General features: G+C 42.8%; 1 protein-coding gene across 4 annotated transcripts in view; it reads right to left on the bottom strand.

Annotated features, from left to right (window-relative positions):
- The window catches only part of MID1 (midline 1), a gene marked incomplete at both ends in the record, with an annotated part of 123,072 nt that extends 104,575 nt beyond the window's left edge, over window positions 1–18,497 (bottom strand). For 3 of the 4 annotated variants that reach the window (XM_080718355.1, XM_080718354.1, XM_080718353.1), the window contains one exon: window positions 17,838–18,497. In XM_080718355.1, coding sequence (XP_080574481.1) covers window positions 17,838–18,497 — 660 coding nt within the window. The remainder of the gene's footprint in view (window positions 1–17,837) is intronic. The other variant, XM_080718356.1, reaches the window with a different exon arrangement.
- Window positions 18,498–20,300: the final 1,803 nt, after the last annotated feature.

A 20,300-nucleotide genomic window follows, 5' to 3' on the forward strand; every position in this document is an offset into this window, starting at 1 on the left:
CCCAGTACCACCCCCCAAAAAAAAGAATCTAAAAAAAAAAGGGTGTTGGGGGTGTAGTTTGGAGGTAGGATGCCTCTGCATTCAAATAAAATAAACATCCCACCTCTCTAGACTGTGAGCATCTGAGCTAATAGCATCACCTAAATGGACAAGAAGGCATTATGGGACTTACAGAGAAACTGGCTATGTTCTAGACTGATGCAACAGTGGGGCGCCATGGGGCAGAAGACAGAACACTTGCTGAAGGTCGGTAGATCTGTGCTGTAGCATGTGGATTTCTACTAGCCGATTGTTAAAACCTAAGCCAGGGCTTGGCAAACCGTGGCTGATGGGCCAAGTCTGGCCGGCCACCTGTTTTTAGGAAGCAGCACTGGAACACAGCCACAGCCCTTAGCTTCTGTAGTGTCTATGGCTGCTTTGGGGCTACGGCCAATATATGCGATTTTGACCCAAATCATATGGTCTGAAGAGCAGGAAGGCATCAGTCACTGGTTCTTTACAGACGATGTTTGCAGGCATCTGCCTTTAGGTATTAATCTGGGCCTCAGTTTCCCAATTTGCACCCGAGTGACTGGGTAAGAATGGAGTTTCTCCACTAAGTTGGTCCACTGAGAATCGTTTGTGGGGCTTTGGGAAAAATCCTCATGCCTGAGCTACTGAACTCCTGCTCAAGGTGACCCGTGCTCGGCCAGGTAGAGAGACTCAGAAACTAAACAATTGCCAAGGACCTCGGAGCTCAGTGCTGTCACGACGTTGACCTTCTCAGGAAGTAAGTAGATCTGCCAACGGGACCAAACACTCGGAAATTACGCCTAAAGAAATTCAGCCTTGGCACCCATGAATTACATTTGATTTATACTCTTCCAGGGGAGTCTCTGACGTGAGGAGCTGAGACTATGGATTGGCAAGGATAAAGATGCTGCTCTAAATACCAATGGTCCTTTTGGAAGGCAGGTTTAAATTAGACTAAAAGATTTCATGAATTAACTTTGAATCTATGGCAATACTTCACCTTTTAATAGATCATAATTAAAACTATTAGACATCACATAGAATCCATGTGAGTGATGATCGCAGCTGCCAGCCTGTTCTCCCCAGACTCCCCACTTGGAGGAAAGCCCCAGGCTCTCCTGTCTGACAAACAGAGAATGAGTCGCCAAGCACTCGGAAATCTGAGGGATCGCAGATCATATCAAATGCACCTCAATCATGTTTGGGGAAGGGATTAAAGACTATTTCCTAAAGCCTTTGGAGGTTTAAAGATTGCTCAAACAGCCTGGAGGTCGGCATGTGCGGGCCCAGACTGCTCCGAGCTGGGCTGGGGGATGGGGTGGGGGAGGCCTGCTGTGCTTTGAGCTGTGGGGTGGCTGCCAGGCTGCCAGCCCAGCCTGCTACTCAGGATGTCTGCAGATGGCAGGGTGTGTGTGGGGGGGGGAGACGTGTGAAGTCTGGGCTCTCTCCATCTCAAAATAGATTTGGTTTTGGAAGTCAGACCATCAAGGAAATGCCTCTAAGAGGAGGCATGCTTCCTCTGTGTTGTGGGCAAAGATGTTCTGGGGGCAGCTCAGGAGGCCTCAGCCTCGACATCATTGATGTTTGGAGCCAGGTGACTTTCTGCTGGAGGACTATGTGGCGCGTTCTGGGTGTTTAGCAGCATTCCTGGCCGTGGTCCACTAGATGCCATTAGCAGCCCCCTTCTCTTATAAATTGGAGAGCAGAAAAGCGATGGTAAATCTCCAAGTTTACCCAGTGGTCCTCAGAATTTCTCATAATCATATCTCCAGATGTGATTAAATTACTTATTTTGGCCAGATGTGGTGGCTCACGCCTTTAATTCTAGGACTTGGAAGGCTAAGACAGGAGGATTTCAGGTTCGAGATCAGCCTCACTAAAATAGCAAGACTCTCAACAACCTATCAAGAACTTGCTTGAAAAAAAGAGAGGAAAAGAAATGAAAAAGAAAGAAGAAAAGGGCCAGGCCAGGGGTTTAGCTAGGAGTCAGAAGGTCTCTGGGTTTAATCCCCAGTATTAAACACACAAAACTGTTAACTATTCTGAGGAAACAGGGAATAAAATATCCACGTAAACTATCTATACACAATATACATAAGATATGTATTTTTATCATATTTGTACCCAGGAAAACACATATTTACATAATGTTCATATGAAAATGTATTATATAACATTTTTATATTTGTGTAAGTATGCATTTATGTTTATTTTTGTATCTACTTATGTAAATGGTACCAAATATATTATTTTATGTTGCCCCTTATAAATGACAAATATTTCATCACTGCTCCCTGAATGAAAGTTCTTAAAAATTTAAAGGCATGCATGGGCATGGTAACGCACGCCTGTCATCCCAGGACTTGGGGCTGCGACAGGAGGATCACAGATTCCAGACCAGGCTCGGCAACTCTGTAAGACTCTCGGCAACGTAGATTCTTTTTCAAAATAATAAAGAAAAAGGACTGGGAGTAGAGCTCTGGGGTACAATGCCTCTGGTTTGATCCCTAGTACCACAAAAATAAGAAAAAATACAATAAAATGAAAATAAAAGTAAAATGCTCTCCCTCTCTGTGTTAATGGGGATTGAACCCAGGAGCATTCTACCCCTGCGATCCTCCTGCCTCAGCCTTCCAATACTGGGATTATAGGCATGTGTTACTATGCCTGTCTCTTTTTAAGGCTTTCTTGAAAGAAATCACTGGGACAGAATTGGTTTGCTTGCTTGTGTATTTGTAATTCAAAAGAATGGCTAGTGGGCTATGACTTTTTTTATCTGATGGGCAAATTGTATCCATACAATAGAGGCTCTAAGTCTGGTAAAATTGTTAGAGACTTTTCCATTTGTTTTTAAAAGCATTGAGTGCTGGTAAAATGCTCAAGGTTTTGAAAAATCATTTTTTCAAAATGCTCAAGGTTTTGAAAAATCAGTTATCAGATGAAAATAACTTTGAGATATACTCACTGGTCTTGGAAAATTGGAAAATGTTTGAATAGAAAAGTCTTGCGCCCAAACACTGCTTTAAAATAATATGCAAACATATGTGATTATAAGAGAATAGTAAATGCACAGATTAAAGATTTTGGGGGTCTCTTAAACCAGCGCGTCTGGCTTCGAACCTGCGCGATCCTCCTCTCTCCGCCTCCCAAGCGCGGGGACTACAAGCATGCGCCACCACGCCCGGCCATATTCTTTATTTTTGAAACAGGGTCTCACTAAGTATAAAAGATATATATATATATATATATATATAGAGAGAGAGAGAGAGAGATAAGATAGATATATAAGACATATATATATATAAGATATACAAAAGATATATAAGAATAAAAAATAGGACAGGGGATGTAGCTCGGAGGTCAAATGCCCCTGGGTTCCATCCCCAGAGCCACAAAAAAAAAAGAAAGAAAGAAAGAAAGAGAGAGAGAGAGAGAGAGAGAGAGAGAGAGAGAGAGAGAGAAATAAGATAGATATATAAGACATATATATATATATATATAAGATATACAAAAGATATATAAGAATAAAAAATAGGACAGGGGATGTAGCTCAGAGGTCAAATGCCCCTGGGTTCCATCCCCAGAGCCACAAAAAAGAAAGAAAGAAAGAAAGAAAGAAAGAAAGAAAGAAAGAAAGAAAGAAAGAAAGAGAAAGGAAGGAAGGAAGGAAGGAAGAAAGAAAGAAAGAAAGAGAAAGAAAGAAAGGAAGAAAGAAAGAAGAATAAAACAGGTTCTCACTAAGTTGCAGACTAACTCACTAAGTAGTTGCTGTGAACCTGCGATCCTCCCGTCTGGCCTCCCAAGTACTGGAATTACAAGCATGTACCATCACGCCCAGCTACAGAGTCATAACTTTTAAGGAAACCGAGCAAAGGAAAGCAAAAGGAAGTTCTTTGCTTAGTCAAAGGTGAAGGCAAGGAGCTGGGTGTAGTGGTGCACACCTTTAATCCCAGTACTTGGCTGGAGGATCACAGAGTGGAAGCCAGCCTGGTTAGCTTAGCAAGACCCTGTCTCAAAAAGGTCTCCACATGTAGCTCAGTGGGAAATTCCTTTCAGTTTAATTCTCAGTCACACACACACACACACACACACACACACACACACACACACACACTACAATATTCTATCCCTTTTCTTCTTTGTGCACATTTGAGCTATTGTTCATTTTTTGTTTGTCTTGAGTTCCTTTGTTTTTGCAGCACCAGAGATCGAACCTCACACATGGTAGGTAAGCGCTCAAACACAGAGCTACAGACGAAGCCCTGTTAGTTTTTGTTTTGAGACAGTGTCTTGTTGAGTTACCCAAGTTGGACTACAACTTGAGCTCCGTCTGCCTCAGCCTCCCAAGGACCTGGGATTACAGATGTGGACCACCATGCCCAACTTTGCGCCATAGATTTTTCTGCTTTAATCACTGATGGTGATTGGACTTCTGGGTTCGAGTCTCTAAAGTTCAAATTCTCTGACTCTAGGTATGATTTTTGTTTGTTTTATGGTGCTAGGAATCGAACCCAGGGCATAGTGCCTGCTATGCAAATGCTCTTCCACTGGACTACATCCCTAGCCACTGTATATATACTTTTTTCTTTCTTTCTTTCTTTCTTTCTTTTTTTTTTTTTTTAGTACTGGGGATGGAACTCAGAGGCATTCTACCTCCACGCTATACCCCCAGCCTTATTTTTCATTCTTTATTTTGAAACAGGGTCTCACTGAGTTGCAGAGGGCCTCACTAAGTAGCTGAGGCTGTCCTTGAACCGCGATCCTCCGGTCTCAGCCTCCCAAATGCTGGGATGACAAGCGTGCGCCGCCAAGCCCGGCTGTATATATGCCTTTTAAATTTCCTGTGGCCTCATGTTTTGTACCATAAGTAGGTTTCCTATGCGTCCTGCCACCCAGTAGATGCTGAGCTAGACACTTGGACTTCTGCTATCTCATTTAATCCCCCAGGATCCCTAATAAGCAAGTGTTATCCTCCCCCCCATATATTTTTGCAGGAGATACATAGCTCTTTTCAAGGATCAAATGATACTTGAGAGTGCTTTGCAAACTGTCAATCTGGAGATTTAAAATGCTCCTTATTATCACAAATGTCTGGCAATAGCCGGTTCTCAGTGTTGAATCAACAAATACCCTTGAAGCCATCTCAAAAGGACTTAAAGTAGTGATGACTCTGCCGCCCTCTACCCCAGCCCAGCCCTGGCCTGTGAGGCAGTTTTATAGTGCTGTGAGATGGCACGAGGACTTACTTAGGCAAATTGCAGAAGCAAAGAGCAACTGCAAGTGCTTCACTCAGCAAGTTAAACACTCTAAAGAAATAGATGAGCTTGGGTGTGGTTACCCACACCTGTAACCTCAGTACTTTGGGAGGCTGAGACGGGAGAATCACAGGTTTGAGGCCAGCCTCAGAAACTTAGCAAGATGCTATATCAAAACAAAAAATAAAATTGGGCAGGTTGTATCTTAGAGGCAGAATGCCCCTAGGTTAATCCCCAGTACTAAAAAAATAAGTAAATACATAGATGAGGCCTTTGCTTGCTGGGGCCCTATGCGGCTCAGTTTGGCAATCTGGCAGCAAGAAGAGAATCTTCCTGGAGTTCTTTTGGCTGCCCTAGGTGTCGATCTTCTGAAAGTAACAGGCCATATTGAGGCAGAGTCCAAAAGCCTGCCCTTTGCATCCTTCTTGGCTTCAAATCTGACCACGCTCACAGAGAACTCTGGATAGCCATGTCAAAGGTCAAAGGAGAGGGAAACACACACTCTGTACCAGGTCAGCATGTTCATCCTTATGCCTAAATTGGAGAAAAATTCCACAGCCAATAAAGCAGCCCAGCAGCTGGCTTGGTTGGTGCAATCGCACTTCCCCCGTTTCCTAGAGCTGGGGCTTTCAGAGTGGAAACCACACAAAGTGCTTCTGAGCCTGGCTACTTACCTGACTTACTACCCTGTGCAGGAAGGATACAGAGACCTCTGAGGAAGGCATGGAAGAGCTAAGAGCGTAGCCCTTGAACCGTAGACCTTTACTAACCCAGCATCTGGCCGGGACCAGAGTGGGGCTTCCTGCCCTTGGGCTTTGCCATCCCATGCAACTCCAATGGAGCCAGCAGCATGAATGGCACTGCGCGCCCTCTCTGCTGTTGCTTTGCATGGAAGTGTATTTTTCTTTCTGCATTTCCAGTTTGGCAATTTCTAGTTCTGGAGCCCAAAGTTGGCAATCTTCGTTAATTATTCCCATAAAAAATTATCTCATGGAAGCTAGGCTTGGCACTTGTGTCTAATCTCAGTACTGGGGAGGCTGAAACAGGATTGTGGCCTCAAAGCCAGCCTTAGCAATTTAGCAAGACCCTTAGCAACTTATTGAAACCTTGTTTGCAAATTTTAAAAAATGGGGCTAAGAGTGCAGCTTGGAGGTAGGGAGCCCTTGAATTCAAACCATACTACCACACACACACACACACACACACACACACACACACACACACAATCTCATGGAAGGCAGGCATGGTGGCCCACGCTTGTAATCTCAACACTTGGGAGGCTCAGACAGGAGGATCGCAGTTCACAGCCAGTCTCAGCTACTTAGTGAGACCCTTTGAAACTCAGTGAGACCCTGTTTCAAAATAAAGAATAAAAAAAGAGGGCTGGTGGTGTAACTCAGGTAGAATGCCCCTGAGTTCCATCCCCAGACCCGAAAAAAAATTCTCTCTATGGGATCTCTTTTCATAGCTTTTATGCTTTGTAGCCCTTTACTTTTATTCCATGTTGTCATTACCTCTAGACCTCTAGACCATGGAAACAATGAATTTGTCATTCATTTCTGCATCCCCAAAGTTTACCCAGGGCTCAGAATAGCTACATAAAAATATTCATCTATATAAGCATTATATATAGCCAGGCACAGTAGTGCATGTAATGTAGTGAGACCCTGTTTCAAAATAAAAACTAGAAATGGCTGGGGTGCAGCTAAGTGGTTGAGTACCCCTGGATTTCATTTGCAGTACCCAAAAACTAGGGCACAGAAAGCTTGATTTGATAAAGCAGATAGGGAAAAGAACATTGAAAAACCACGAAAGTGACAGAGGCTTTTGTTAAGCTTCATATTGTTTAAGCAGTTAAAAAAATCTATAAATTTTTTAGTCTACTTCATCTAGAGTTCCTCGTGTTACCCATTTATTTCTTCCTAGCTTTCTCATATTAGGGAGAGCATCAGATTTCTTATGTTGTGACTACCCTCACTTAGCATAATGTCCTCCAGTTCCATCCATAAGGTGACCTAACTGAGGGGATGGGAGGGGGAGAGGGAAACTCTAAAGCACATGACGTACTTAAACAAACACAGCAAAGTCAATCACTGAGCCAAGCATGGGAAGGAGGGAGAGGGAGGGAGTGGGGCGGGGATTGGGGAAGGGCTGACGGGGTGATGTATGTCTCCACCATCTTGTACCCAATTGAGATGTGTGACTACAATGCACCAATAAAAAATTTAAAAAATATAAAACCTACTCTATCCCAATGTGAATAACAGCTACCACCACTTTCCTGATTTTCCCCCAATAAATAGCAAAGGAGATCTAAGGGAGGGGGTGGGTAGGTGACATTGCGATTATATGCATTCTATGCAGCTGGCCCTGGAGCCGACCAAAGAACAAAAGCCCCGGTGCCACTGGCGTTGGAGAGCCGCCACTGGCGTTGGAGAGCCGAAGCTTTCTCCTTCTGCAAGCTGCTTTACCTGAGGCTTTTGTCCTCTTCCGGGATCAACCACTATTGGCACTCTTCCTTCTTTCCAAGCTAAGGGACACAGCTGAGAAGAAACAGCCCAGGGGCAGTGTGCTTCCGCCCCTCGCACACCAAAGGCAACCCCAGGCCCAAAAGCAAGCCGACCTGCTGAGCTCACGGAGGCTGGTCCAAGCTGGCTGCCTGTCGTGCCGCCTATCTTTACCCCATCTGTCTAGATGTGTCGAAATGTGCTGGCTATGGTATAAAGCCAAATGCTAGTTTCTCTTTCCTAGGAAACAGTTGTAGTGATTGAGTCAGGTAAGCCGGGACCATGCAAGCCCAACATGTCCCATGACCTGTGCCTTCTGTGTGTGTGTATGTCTGTGTGTGTGTGTGTGTGTGTGTGTGTTGTTGTTGTTGTTTGTGGTACCAGGTGTGTGTGTTATTGTTGTTGTTTCTGTGGTACTGGGGTAGAACCCAGGGGCATTCTACCTCCAAGCTATACCCCCAGCCCTATTTTTTATTCTTTACTTTTGAAACAGGGTCTCACTGAGTTGCAGAAGGCCTAACTAAGTAGCTGAGGCTGGCCTCGAACCGTGATCCTCCTGTCTCAGCCTCTCAAATGCTGCTATTACAAGCGTGTGCCACCATTGTCGTGTGTGTGTGTGTGTGTGTGTGTGTGTGTGTGTGTGTGTGTGTGGTACTGGAGATGGAATCCAGGGGCATTCTACCTCCAAGCTACACTTCCAGCCCTATTTTTTAACTCTTTATTTTGTGACAGGGTCTCACTGAGTTGCAAAGGGCATCACTAAGTAGCTGAGGCTGGCCTTGAACCTGCGATTCTCCTGTCTCAGCCTCCCAAGTGCTGGGATTACAAGCGTGCACGACCATGCCCAGCTTTTGTGTTTTTAAAGCCATTTCTTTCTGTCCACCACTTACTGCTTTGCAGAAGTCTACTTGACTGCTTTGTTTGGGTGGCGCACGCTTGTCATCCCCGCGCTTGGGAGGCAGAGACAGGAGGATCGCGCAGGTTCGAAGCCAGCCGCGCGCTGGCTTAGGAGACCCTGTTTCCAAATGAAAATGTAAAAATAGGTCTGGGAGTGTAGCCCGGAGGTAGAAGGGCTTCCAGGAACCCCAGTACCACCAAAAAAAAAAAAAAAAAAAAAAAGAAGGACAAATAAAAGTTTCCACCCAGCTTTTGTAATTAGGCAATTTTGAGATATTAACACCATATAATTCCCTTGACAGTGGTTGAAAGTTTCCCATGTCAGCTAGAAACACAAATCAGCCCCATAACCACTATGTGATTTATGATACTGTCAAGAAATCCATGATTGGATTACATCAATGAAGCCTTTATCATCGTGGTAAGCATGCAGATAAAATACTACCTTGTGTTCATTCATAGCTTACTATGTGCCAATCACTACATTGGGTAAGTGGATTTTTTCTTGATGAAAAGCACAAAATGTGTTTTCTTCCGTTAGTTTAAAAAGCCAGGCAAATGGGTATGCAAAGGCCTTATGCGTCTTAGCCCAAAGTTAGAACCATAAAGTTTTAAATAGATTTTGCAAATGTAGTTGTATCAGATTTTTCCAGAACATTTACATCACACACTCCGAATGAATCAAATCTTTAGTCACATCTACTTTCCCAGGCCACTCACATCCACTTTATTATTTACTTATTCGGTGTAAAAAAAATGTACTCGTCTTTTTCTTTTCTTTTTAATTTTTTTTTCTAGTACTGAGGATTGAATCCAGGGGCATTCTACTTCTGAGCTATACCCACAGCCCTTTTTTTTTATTATTTGGAAACAAGGTCTCACTAAGCTGCTGAGGGTCTAAGTTGCTGAGACTGGACTCAAACCTTTGATCCTCCTGTCTCAGCCTCCCAAGAACTGGAATTATAGGCATGTGCCACCATACCTGACTAGAGTAGTAGGTTTTGATCCATGAAACTACCTCTCTTTGCCAATTCAAACAACAACCACAAAATCTTTTTTTTTTTTTTTTTTTTTGGTGGTGGTACTGGGGGTGGAACCCAGAAGTTTTCTACCTCCGGGCTATACTCCCAGACCTTTTTTAAAATATTTTATTTGGAAACAGGGTCTCACTAAGTTGCTGAGAGCCTCACTGAGTAGCTGAGGCTGGCTTCGAACCCGTGCGATCCTCCTGTCTCAGCCTCCCAAGCGCGGGGGATTACAAGCGTGCGCCACCACGTCCAGCTAACAACCACAAAATCTAAAGGACTCCTTATTCTCTGAACACAGGAACCATGCCCATTCTGATATCCTCATTCCATCCCTTCATCAAAAGGAAAATGACTTCACCTTAGTCTTATAGACAAGAGTAAGAATGCCCCAAACACTTAACCTGGCATTTAAACACTCAAAGTCTTCCATTAACGTGACTCTTCCAATAATACCTCTCCTGGCCCCTCATTCAACGCCCTCTATTCTACCCAGCTGTTTCTATAATCTTGACGCTAACTTCGTCCATTGCTGGCAACAGGTCTGTGCTGGTCTCAGGCATGCTCAGAATGCCTCATCCTGCCCCTCTGCTGCATAATCCACCCCCCTGTCAAAGCAGCATAAATCCCACCACCCCGCGGCAAAGTGTATTGTCTACCGAGAGCCAGAGTCAGCTCTTCCTCCTGGGATCCCAAAACACTTGCCTTCCCCATTGATTCTGCACCCACCCATCAATAAGTTTTTAGTAATAGTCTTGCCTCTGCCCACGGCCAGGAGCTTTAGAAATAAAACCGCAAAACACACTGAAGTAGCATGGACCCTTATCTCACACGCTAATAACGCAAGCAGGACTTTCATAAAGACTTGGCAGCCGGTCTATTGCCAAGTCCACACAGCTAAGGAGGCCGTGCTCTGCCTCCTGACTTCTCAGAGTAGTTCTGACACACACCATGGGCTTCCTCTGGGTCAGGCACAATGCTTAGGGTTTACATGGACGACTTTATTTTGCTCTCCCGAGTTTCTATAAAAGCAAGGACAGTACGTTATTATCTCTGTTTTATAGACGAGTAAAACACAGCGGAGGAACGTTAAGCAACTGCCCAACTATTACATCTGTTTCCACAGCCCCATGAGTAAGACGTGCCTTGTGTACTTGTCTGTACATTTTGTGGAACGCCCTGAATTTACCAACAACTATTCAAATAATCATAAATTGTTAGGCAATAATACATTCCTCTCGGCAAGTGAAGGAGAGGACAGGCGACCCATCTGGGAATAGGCAGGAGAGAGCGGGGAGGGAAATGTCCTTGAGCTTCCCATTACAAATGGATTTCTGGAGATGCATTTATTTATTTGTTTACTGTTATTTTCTGTGGTACTGGGGCATGAACTCAGATGCGTTCCACCACGAAGCTTTACTCCCAGCCCTTCTTTCTTTTTTCTTTTGAAGCAGTGTCTTGCTAAGTTGCTGAAGTCTTGGTAAGTTATTGATCAAGGTCTCCATCCTGTGATCCAGATGCTTTCTTTTCACTTCACCGATCATGCGTATTTTCGTACCAAAGTAACAAAATTAAAATATACTTTTAATATATTTCTTAAATATTTGGAAAACTTATTTTCATCACCTGGGATCACTTATAATTACAGATTGCAGACTAAGAAAATGTTGCCATTGGATTAAGTACCAACAGATTGCTTTTTTGTGTGTGGGGGGGGTCTGAGGATGGAACCCAGGGGCATTCGACCTCTGAGCTACACCCCCAGCCCTATTTTTTATTCTTTATTTTGAAACTGGGTTTCAATGAGTTGCAAGGGGCCTCACTAAGTAGCTGAGGCTGGCCGCGAACCGCGATCCTCCTGTCTCAGCCTCCCGAATGCTGGGATTACAAGTGTGCGCCACCATGCCCAGCCAGAATTGCATTTTGAAAAAGTGAATTGGAACAGGTGAGCCCCCATATAACCCAAACATTTTAGAAAACATACGTCTGAGATGGGTGTGGTAGTGTACACTTGTAATCCCAGTGACTCGGGAAGCTGAAGCAGGATTGCAGGTTCGAGGCCATCCTAAGCATTCTTAGTGAGACCCTGTTTCAAAATTAAGAATAAAAAGGGCTAGAGGTACAGTTCAGTGGTTGAACACTCTTGGGTTCAATCAGTAGCACTGTCATAAAAAAGAAGAAAACATATATCTCACTTATTTGCATACCATATGATGAAATATAATATTAGCTCTATCTGTATAGACAAAAAGCTAGCCTGAAATTATTGTGAACTATTTTTTAAAACTATATAAAGTTACACAAAAGGTGTAATATGTGATAAGAAGGAAAGAAAAGGGTAGACTGATAAACTTTTACATACATCTAGTAAATTGGACATTGTTTTGAATACAAGGCTTAAAGTAATAAACTTTTGTCTGGGAAGCCTTTCTTCATTCATCGCTCAAGTCAGTGTCCTTGCTTGGGCACAGTGCGCCTCCCGTTACCACCAACAGAATATCGTTGGCTGTTAGAATTCCCTGCTCCATAAAGGCAGGCACTGCTTCTGTCCACATTATCTTTATTTAATAAAAATAAATTCACTTGATTTATTATGACCTCTAAAAAAACCTATATGAACTTGTATGTTCTTGACAACAGAGCTTCAAAAGTCCTAAGCAAAAAAAATCTTATTGTGTGGCATAAATGGACCTCCTCCAGTCATTAATTAAGCAGAATAAAACAATTAGCAAGTCTACGGAAAATTTGAAGACAATGAATTAACGTATTCTAATGCTTAATAAATGATACCGAGCCAGGCATGGTGGAACACATCTGTAATACCAGTATTCAGGAGGTTGAGACAGAAGGATCCTAGGTTTGAGGCCAGCCTCGGTTACTTAGGGAGACTCTCAACAACCTAGTGAGACCCTGTTTCAAAATAAAAAATAAAAAGGGCTGGGGGTGTAACTCAGAGATAGAATGCCCCTGTGTTCAATCTCCAGTACCACAATAAAAAATACAATAATAATTCTGCATTCATAAATGACACCTTATGCTATTACCTCAAGCCCTGATCTTAAGGTATTTAAACTGGAATTCAGTAAATAGAAAGATACTTTAAAAATAGCTGGGCGTGGTGGCACATGCCTGTAATCCCAGTGCTTGGGAGGCTGAGACAGGAGGATCACGGGTTCAAAACCAGCCTCAGTACCTTAGTGAAGCTTTCAGCAACTTAATGAGACCCTGTTTCCAAATAAAAAAATAAAATAGGACTGAGTATTCAGCAGTAAAATGCCCCTGGGTTCAATCCCTAGAACCAGAGAAACAAAAACAAAAACCTATGTTTGGAACTTCAAGAAAAACTCTTCAAGAAAAATAAAACCTTCCCATAAAGAATATACCAAGTTCAAAACTGAATTCTATTCATCTACAAAACATTTATGTATTTCTGGTAATAGTAATGTTGTTAATATTGCTACTTTGGTCACCGTCTCTTCTCTGAAGGATAAAATATCCCTAATGGAAATACTTGCCACTTGAATTTGCTTTCATATAATTTAGATTCAAAGAGATTCTAATATTATAATAAGTAAGCAAATGCACATATTCATATATATGCGTATATATATATATGCATATTGTATGCATACACACATCTTGCACTACAACCTACATCATACCTGTTACTATTTTATAGAAAGGTAGCATCGCCAATGTTACTGACATGTACGGGGAGGGAGGAGGGAGCGGGGTAGGATGCAGAGGAAACCGACTCCGTGCTGTGAGCACGTATGTTTGTATCACTTTGAACCTCACTCTGATATATAACTACAATGCACCAAAAATAGATAAAAAAGAAGAAGCAAGTAATAGAAACGCTAAGAAAAAAAAGAACAAAGTCTAGTTTAGGATCTACCTTCAAGTTTCCCAATTACAAAGGAGGAAAGGCCCTCAAAACCATGGGAGGTTGCAATCTACAATTTGAATCAAGGAAGGAAATCTCACATCTTCAGCTCTGGATGGCAAGCGGTGCATAATGAAGGCCAAGCTTTAACAGGAGCTTTTTACCAAACTGTTTAAAAACTACACTGGGATGATCCACTGAAACCTGTATTAAACACAGCCAGCCTTTAGAGTCAGAAGTACAGAACCAGTGCTTAGAATTTCGGGTTTCAGCTCAGATGAAGAGGCTATGCTAAAAGTGAAGGGCAGGGAAAGGTTAATTGTTCTCCATTGGGATATTTTTATTGATGTAACTAGAGAAAAGAAATAAGAGCTCCAACATGGTACGTTGGAACAGAAAAAGAGGCACGACTGCACTGCAATTCCTTTAAAACTCTGGAATGCATTATATAATTCTCTTATATGTTATGTGGTTCACAAATCAAATTTTTAATCCAAGTTTGGAAGACTGAGAGGCTTCTTAAAATTCAATTAAAATGATGTAAAAAGGGTCTGTATTATATGCTCCATTTAGAGACTTTGCATTTGGCAGGAAGACGATCGTCTTATCTTAAAATAGAGTTCAGGAAATGTTAGTTTAATTTTCTCTTTGCTTCAATATTTCATGAGTGTTCCTCAGTGCGTACCCTCAGAAAGCATTCGATTACTGACGTGACACTAATTTCAGATGATGTGAAAGATTTTATTTGCGTGAATTCTACATGTTGGAATTTATGTCTTTTTTTCTTTTATGCTTAGGAAAATATTGTAATATGCAAAACCACATTCCATTTCTTTATATATATATATATATATATATATATATATATATATATATACACACACACACACACACACATATATATCTCCTGTATTGAGATCTAATATATCAAAATATCAAAATGCCTCCCAAAGTTTAGTGCCAGTGAGGGAAATAATTATTCTCCATAATCACTGCAGAAATTCCCACTTCATGTAATGGACTTTAACAGAAAGTGAAATTTGTTTCCAAGCATTAGATACCTGGGCCCTTATAGATCCCCAAAGTAAAGGAACTCTATCTTCTTATCAATGAAAATATCCTAAAATACCCCCATGTGTGGCTGCCTCCCATCATTACAAATCTCTATCATATATGATTCTAGAATGATAGAAAAATAAATGTAGCCGGGCGTGGTGGCACACGCTTGTAATCCCCGCGCTTGGGAAGCTGAGACAGGAGGATGGCACAGGTTTGAGGCCAGCCTCAGCTACTGAGTGAGGCTCTCAGTAACTTAGTGAGACCCTGTTTCCAAATAAAGTATAAAATAGGTCTGGGAGTAGAGCCCGGAGGTAGAAAAGCCCCTGGGTTCCACCCCCAGTACCATAAAAAAAAAGAAAAAAGAAAAAAATGTAAAGAGCATATTTACTTTTCCAGACTAAAATTATAATGATCAAAAACATGCTTTCTTGCTTTGGGTCTTTTCAGCATGTTATCACATCCTTTCAAAAAAAAATCAACATATATATTGTACTTAGAGTTTCAACAAAACAAGGAAGTACATATGCTCCTAAATCTGTGATAACTGCCATTCCATAGACACCCAAATGTCCTAGATTCTTATCATTGTTTTCACCCTAGCATAAGTGCCATGTTTCAGAACAAACATGCTAAGCTGGGATGTTATTTGTTCCAATGCTCAGACTCACGTTTTGTTGAATGGTTATAAATGATTGCTCAGAAGCATGTTTGCTTGAGCAGCCGTAAATGTGTTTTGGCGCGTCGGTTGCTATTTACATGCTCATATTTCTGTAATAGGACAATCAAATAGACTACATAATTAATTGCTAGGCCCTCCCTGCGATGATGCTAAGAACTGAAAACCCACTGGCTTGATTAGACGAGTGTAGGGGACTTGTGATTGAAGAGTTTCATTCTCCTCACAGAATGACAGTGGCTCCTCATGAATCTGAAGACGTCGTGTAAATAATTAATGACTGTGCTGTGACGGTGCCCAAGTAATGAACAGAACTTGATTAGCAGATTTACCAGATTTAAATATCAAGTCTGAGAGTTGTTGCACACAGAACACCATTATGATTATGGTGTTTTACAAACAATCATTAAAAGGCAGTATTAATCCAATCAAAGGAATGGTTTTTTTGGGGGGATAAAGATAAAAAAAATATAGCTGTCATGTTTAAGTCTGGAAAACAAAGAAAACCATCTCTGTTCAGTCATCCTAAGCCTCCTCCCCTTCCAACAAGAAAGCAAGGAATTAAAAAAGATAACATTGATATGATCCACATAAATATCGGCAGCCACATCAATTTAAGAACTGATTTTAGTACTGCGGATATAGATCGGTGGTAGAGTGCCTGTCTCGCATGCATGAAGCCCTAGGTTCAATTCCCCAGTACTGCAGAAAATAAAATAAAATAAAATAAAATAAAATGAAACTTTAAAAAAGTGAACATGGCACTGCACACCTATCATCCCAGTACTTGACAGGCTGAGACAGGACGATTCCAGGTTTGAGATCAGCCTCCATCACTTACGGAAATTCTCAGCAACCTAGCGAGCGTTTTAAAATGAAAAATAAAAAGAGCTGGAGGTATAGCTCAGAAGTCAAATGGCCCTAGGTTTAATGCCCAGGACCACAAAACATAAATAAATACATTACAAGAATAATAAGGGCTGAGGTGTAGCTCACAGGTAGAATGCCTTTAGGTTCAACTCCCAGTACCAAAACAACAAAAACAAAACCCTGACCTTTGAGGCATGATTGCTGCAGGCATTGCCTTCACTATGACTGGCTTCAGTGATCCTTTTCTCTACCACCTCCAGCCAATGCACTAAAAAGCCAGCCTTCTTTAGCTATGATGCCCTAATCCTTGGGCATACATTCCTCTGTATGGTTTACAGGTGGATATGTGTCCATCACTCTTTGGACACTTAAAGTGAGGCATGTTGTCCAGGTGATGCTGTTGGTACCCAAATGACTCTTAGAAGCAGGGATTCACTTCCACAAGGCTGCTTCCTTCCATGTGGAAGTCAAATCCCAGATGTGGCCCCTTAGCCTCACCCTCACAAAATAAACGACGGAGTCCAAGTAAACACAGCCAGCCATTAGTGCTACGGAGGAGTGACAGGAACCAGTTGTTAAAAGTGACCACGTTCTCTGAGTGATAATACGCTTTGGATCATGTGATTCGTTTTGTTTGTTCAACAACATGGTGTGTGTTTTCCCTGAGAGGAAGGACTTCGGTATATATTTACTTAGAGCTTTTAATTTATACTTCCTTTCCTTTTAATTGGCGTCTTAAAATCTAAAATTAGCTAGCGAGCATAGGATCCCACTCAGGCTCTCTCCGCTGAGTGTGCGATAATTAGCCGCACTGTTGCCTGGAGTTGAACAGACGTCAGGAAGCGGCTTTTTATTTCTTCCCTGGTGTTTTCTAACCATATTTAGGGAGTGATTTTTTTATTTGATGTATAGTCATATTAATTATTATCCCCCAAGCTGGAATTAGGCTATTAATTCCACGTTAAAAGTGAAATTCAAACAGTCCTGCCTGTAACCTCACTGAATAAAAACCCGACGCGCAAAGGAATTCTCGTGTGAAACCTGAGATTATCAGAGCACTCTCGTTCACTGGCTAGCATTTAGACAAGGAAGGAAAGGTCACATGTCCTCTAAAATCCCACATTGCTACAGACATTCTTCTTTCTAGTCTTTTGTTTACGCAGTAACTAGATACAGGTACAAGGAGAACGAATTAGTTTTCCCGAACAAGTGAGGAAAGAAAATACCCCCCAAATAATAAATACCTAAATACCCCAAAATATGCCCAATGCCAGATTTTATCTGCTATTTCTTCTTGCACTCATTCTCTCTCTCTTCCCCTCTCTCTCTCTCTCTCTCTCTCTCTCTCTCTCTCTCTCTGCAAGAACTGCACAGATTGAAATCAGTCCAGAAGAACTGCAAGGATTGAAAATGATCCAGATTTTTCAAATTTGCCCTCACCTTGACAACGCTGAAATTACAAGCAGCAGTCAACTCGTACAAGATACCCTTATTGTGTAACATTTATGGGCTGCCAGAAACATGCTAAAACGAATCAGATAACAAAGGTGAAGAGAAAACCTTCGCCTGCCGTGTAGCTAGCAGTGAATACACTTATTTCCATAACATTTGCTGGCAGAAAGGGGTTGGCTTAAGGCGGATCGGACTAACCTTCAATTTGTCATAGCGCTCACTCAAAGCTGCCACCTGATGATCGCGGTGCCGCCCAACCAGTTTACACAAGGCACAGATTAACTGGTCATCGGTCACACAGTACATATTCACCTTCTCATCCTCGTGCTCCAAACACATCAGCCCCCGGATGTGTGAGTCCGGGATGGGCTCAATGAGACGATGCCCTGTAAAAGGCTTCTTGTTCGGGTGAGTGGCTTTCAGGCACTCGTCACAGTAGGACACTTCGCAAGTGACACAGGTCTTCACAGCGTCCTGGGCGGGATCCTGGTCACAGAACTGGCAGAGGACCTTCTCGACAGAGGACATGGTGTTGGCTTCAAAGGTCCGCTCCCGGCGGGTCTCGCTGGGGGAATTGGGCCCGCTCACAGATGCTTTCTGGAACCTGTCGATGATGTTCTGCAGGGTGACGTTGCGCTTGAGCCCGTCTAAACCTCGCTGGCTGAGCGTGATGACATGCCTGCAGGTGGGGCACTGGAAAGCGCTGATGGACTCCACAGGCTCGTTGGTGGCACAGTGCGACACCAGGATGCGGTGGGCGCAGTTGAAGCAGAGGCTGTGTGCGCAGGGGAGCAGGAGAGGGTCCTCGAAGAGCTCTAGACAAATAGGGCAGGTCAGCTCCGACTCCAGTGTTTCCATCTTCAGGCGAAGCTCTCCGGTGTCATCAGCAAAATCCAAGGAAGCTGATCAGCTATCTGGAAACAGAATGGAAGATTGGATTAGGCACCAGGGGTCGGCCATGGGGGCTGTCAGCTTCGAATGCATCTTGGAATAACTCCAAACACAGGTCACAGAAGAGTAAACGTGCACAACCCAAATGTTTCCCTTTCCCTTCTTTACTAGGTTTCCGCCTTGTACCTCCTCCGATTTTGGTTTTTAAAAGGCCTCACTCCAAACTGGCGGATAATTAAAACTATAATTTCCAGAATTTGTATTTTACCAGAAGAATCTTATTGTTGTCGTGGCTGGGTTTTACCTTGCATTGAAAATTAAAAGGCAGAAATGTTCATCATTAATTCTAGTCACTTATAACTTTGAGTTTACAGATCTACATATTAATGTATGAGTTTTAAGGACTTTTCCTCTGCCAACAGCAAACTTTGATTCTGAATAGTAAATAAGCAGTCACTGTAGAAATGGACATTCAACATATTTGAAATCAAATGTACTGATTTTGGTAGAAATAATGATGTTTGAATTCAGGATGTCATTTTCCAAAATATATTCCGGGGAGGGGGGAACACTGGCTTCCAGAAAGATGATTTTCATAAAGGCAATATTTTTGGCATGTATTTTACTCTTCTGAATAATCCTATTGTTTAATCCAGCAGTGGGATGTGAGTGGGCAGAGAAAAAATATCTGGCAGCTTTTGGTGGCTGCAGTGAGCTTGGGTAGCAATGACTACCGTTTAGAACAACTTAGCTCATCAGAACAAGGGTTTCAGTAGTTATCGCATGCATCTGTTTGGTTCCAACAATGATAATAATTAGAGTTTTAAAAGTAATTTAAGAATGGCAGGTCCAAGGCCAACCTCAGCAACTTAGCAAGACCCTGTTCCAAAATCAGAGCTAAAAAGCTCTGGGGGAATAGCTCAGAGGTAGAATGCCCTTGGGTTTCATCCCAGTATCACACAAACACACTCACAAAAGCAATTTCAGGAGACTTACAAGGGCTGCCGAGGGACTCGGTGCAACCCTCCTTGCCGATATTCTCCCACCCTGCTCTAGTTACTGCTGCTAGCACCAGGTCGAGCTGGCAGGAGGTCCTGCCTCACGCTCACAGCCCCGCTGGCCTGGGCACGACCTCCGCCAGCTTTATTGCTCCTCTACAGACCACCTTCGGGTGGCCCAGCTGCATGCTCTGTTACCATAAAGACCTCGCTGCTTTTGTGAACTCCTGCCTTCCTCCTCTCAAAAAGGGAGGGCAAAGAATCCCACACAGGCCCTGGTTCATTAGGGTGAGGAGGCCTCATGCTCATTAGCAGGCCTGGGAAGCCAGGCTCTTTGAACCTTCTCCCTTTCAAGACCATTAGCAGAGGTCCGCGGAGCACTGCCGGGCATATTAGACGCAGCCCTCCGAGGGCTGGGGGAGAACTCGCAGGGGATGGGGTCCTAGCCAGATTTATGGAGAGGCTTCACATTCATTCTGATGATTGGTCATTTGTATTTACACTTCCACTAATTTTCAAAATTTACCATTTCTAGAATAGCCTGACTCTTCCTGAAACAGCACTCCTCCAAACACTGTGCTGCTTTGGAGAAACAAATGCTTAGCTTGCTACCCACGGAATGGTAACTGACCATTCAAAATGTTAAATATGCCCTGAGTCTGTTAAAAATTGAAGAGCTACAGGCTTCATAAAATCCTAGCAGCTTAAAAGAATCTGCAACTACTGACTGATATTTACTGCGTAAGAAACAAGGTAGGAGCCAGGCTTGGTG

This window comes from Muscardinus avellanarius (genome assembly GCF_963383645.1).
Source record: "Muscardinus avellanarius genome assembly, chromosome: X".
NCBI classification, from domain to species: domain Eukaryota; kingdom Metazoa; phylum Chordata; class Mammalia; order Rodentia; family Gliridae; genus Muscardinus; species Muscardinus avellanarius.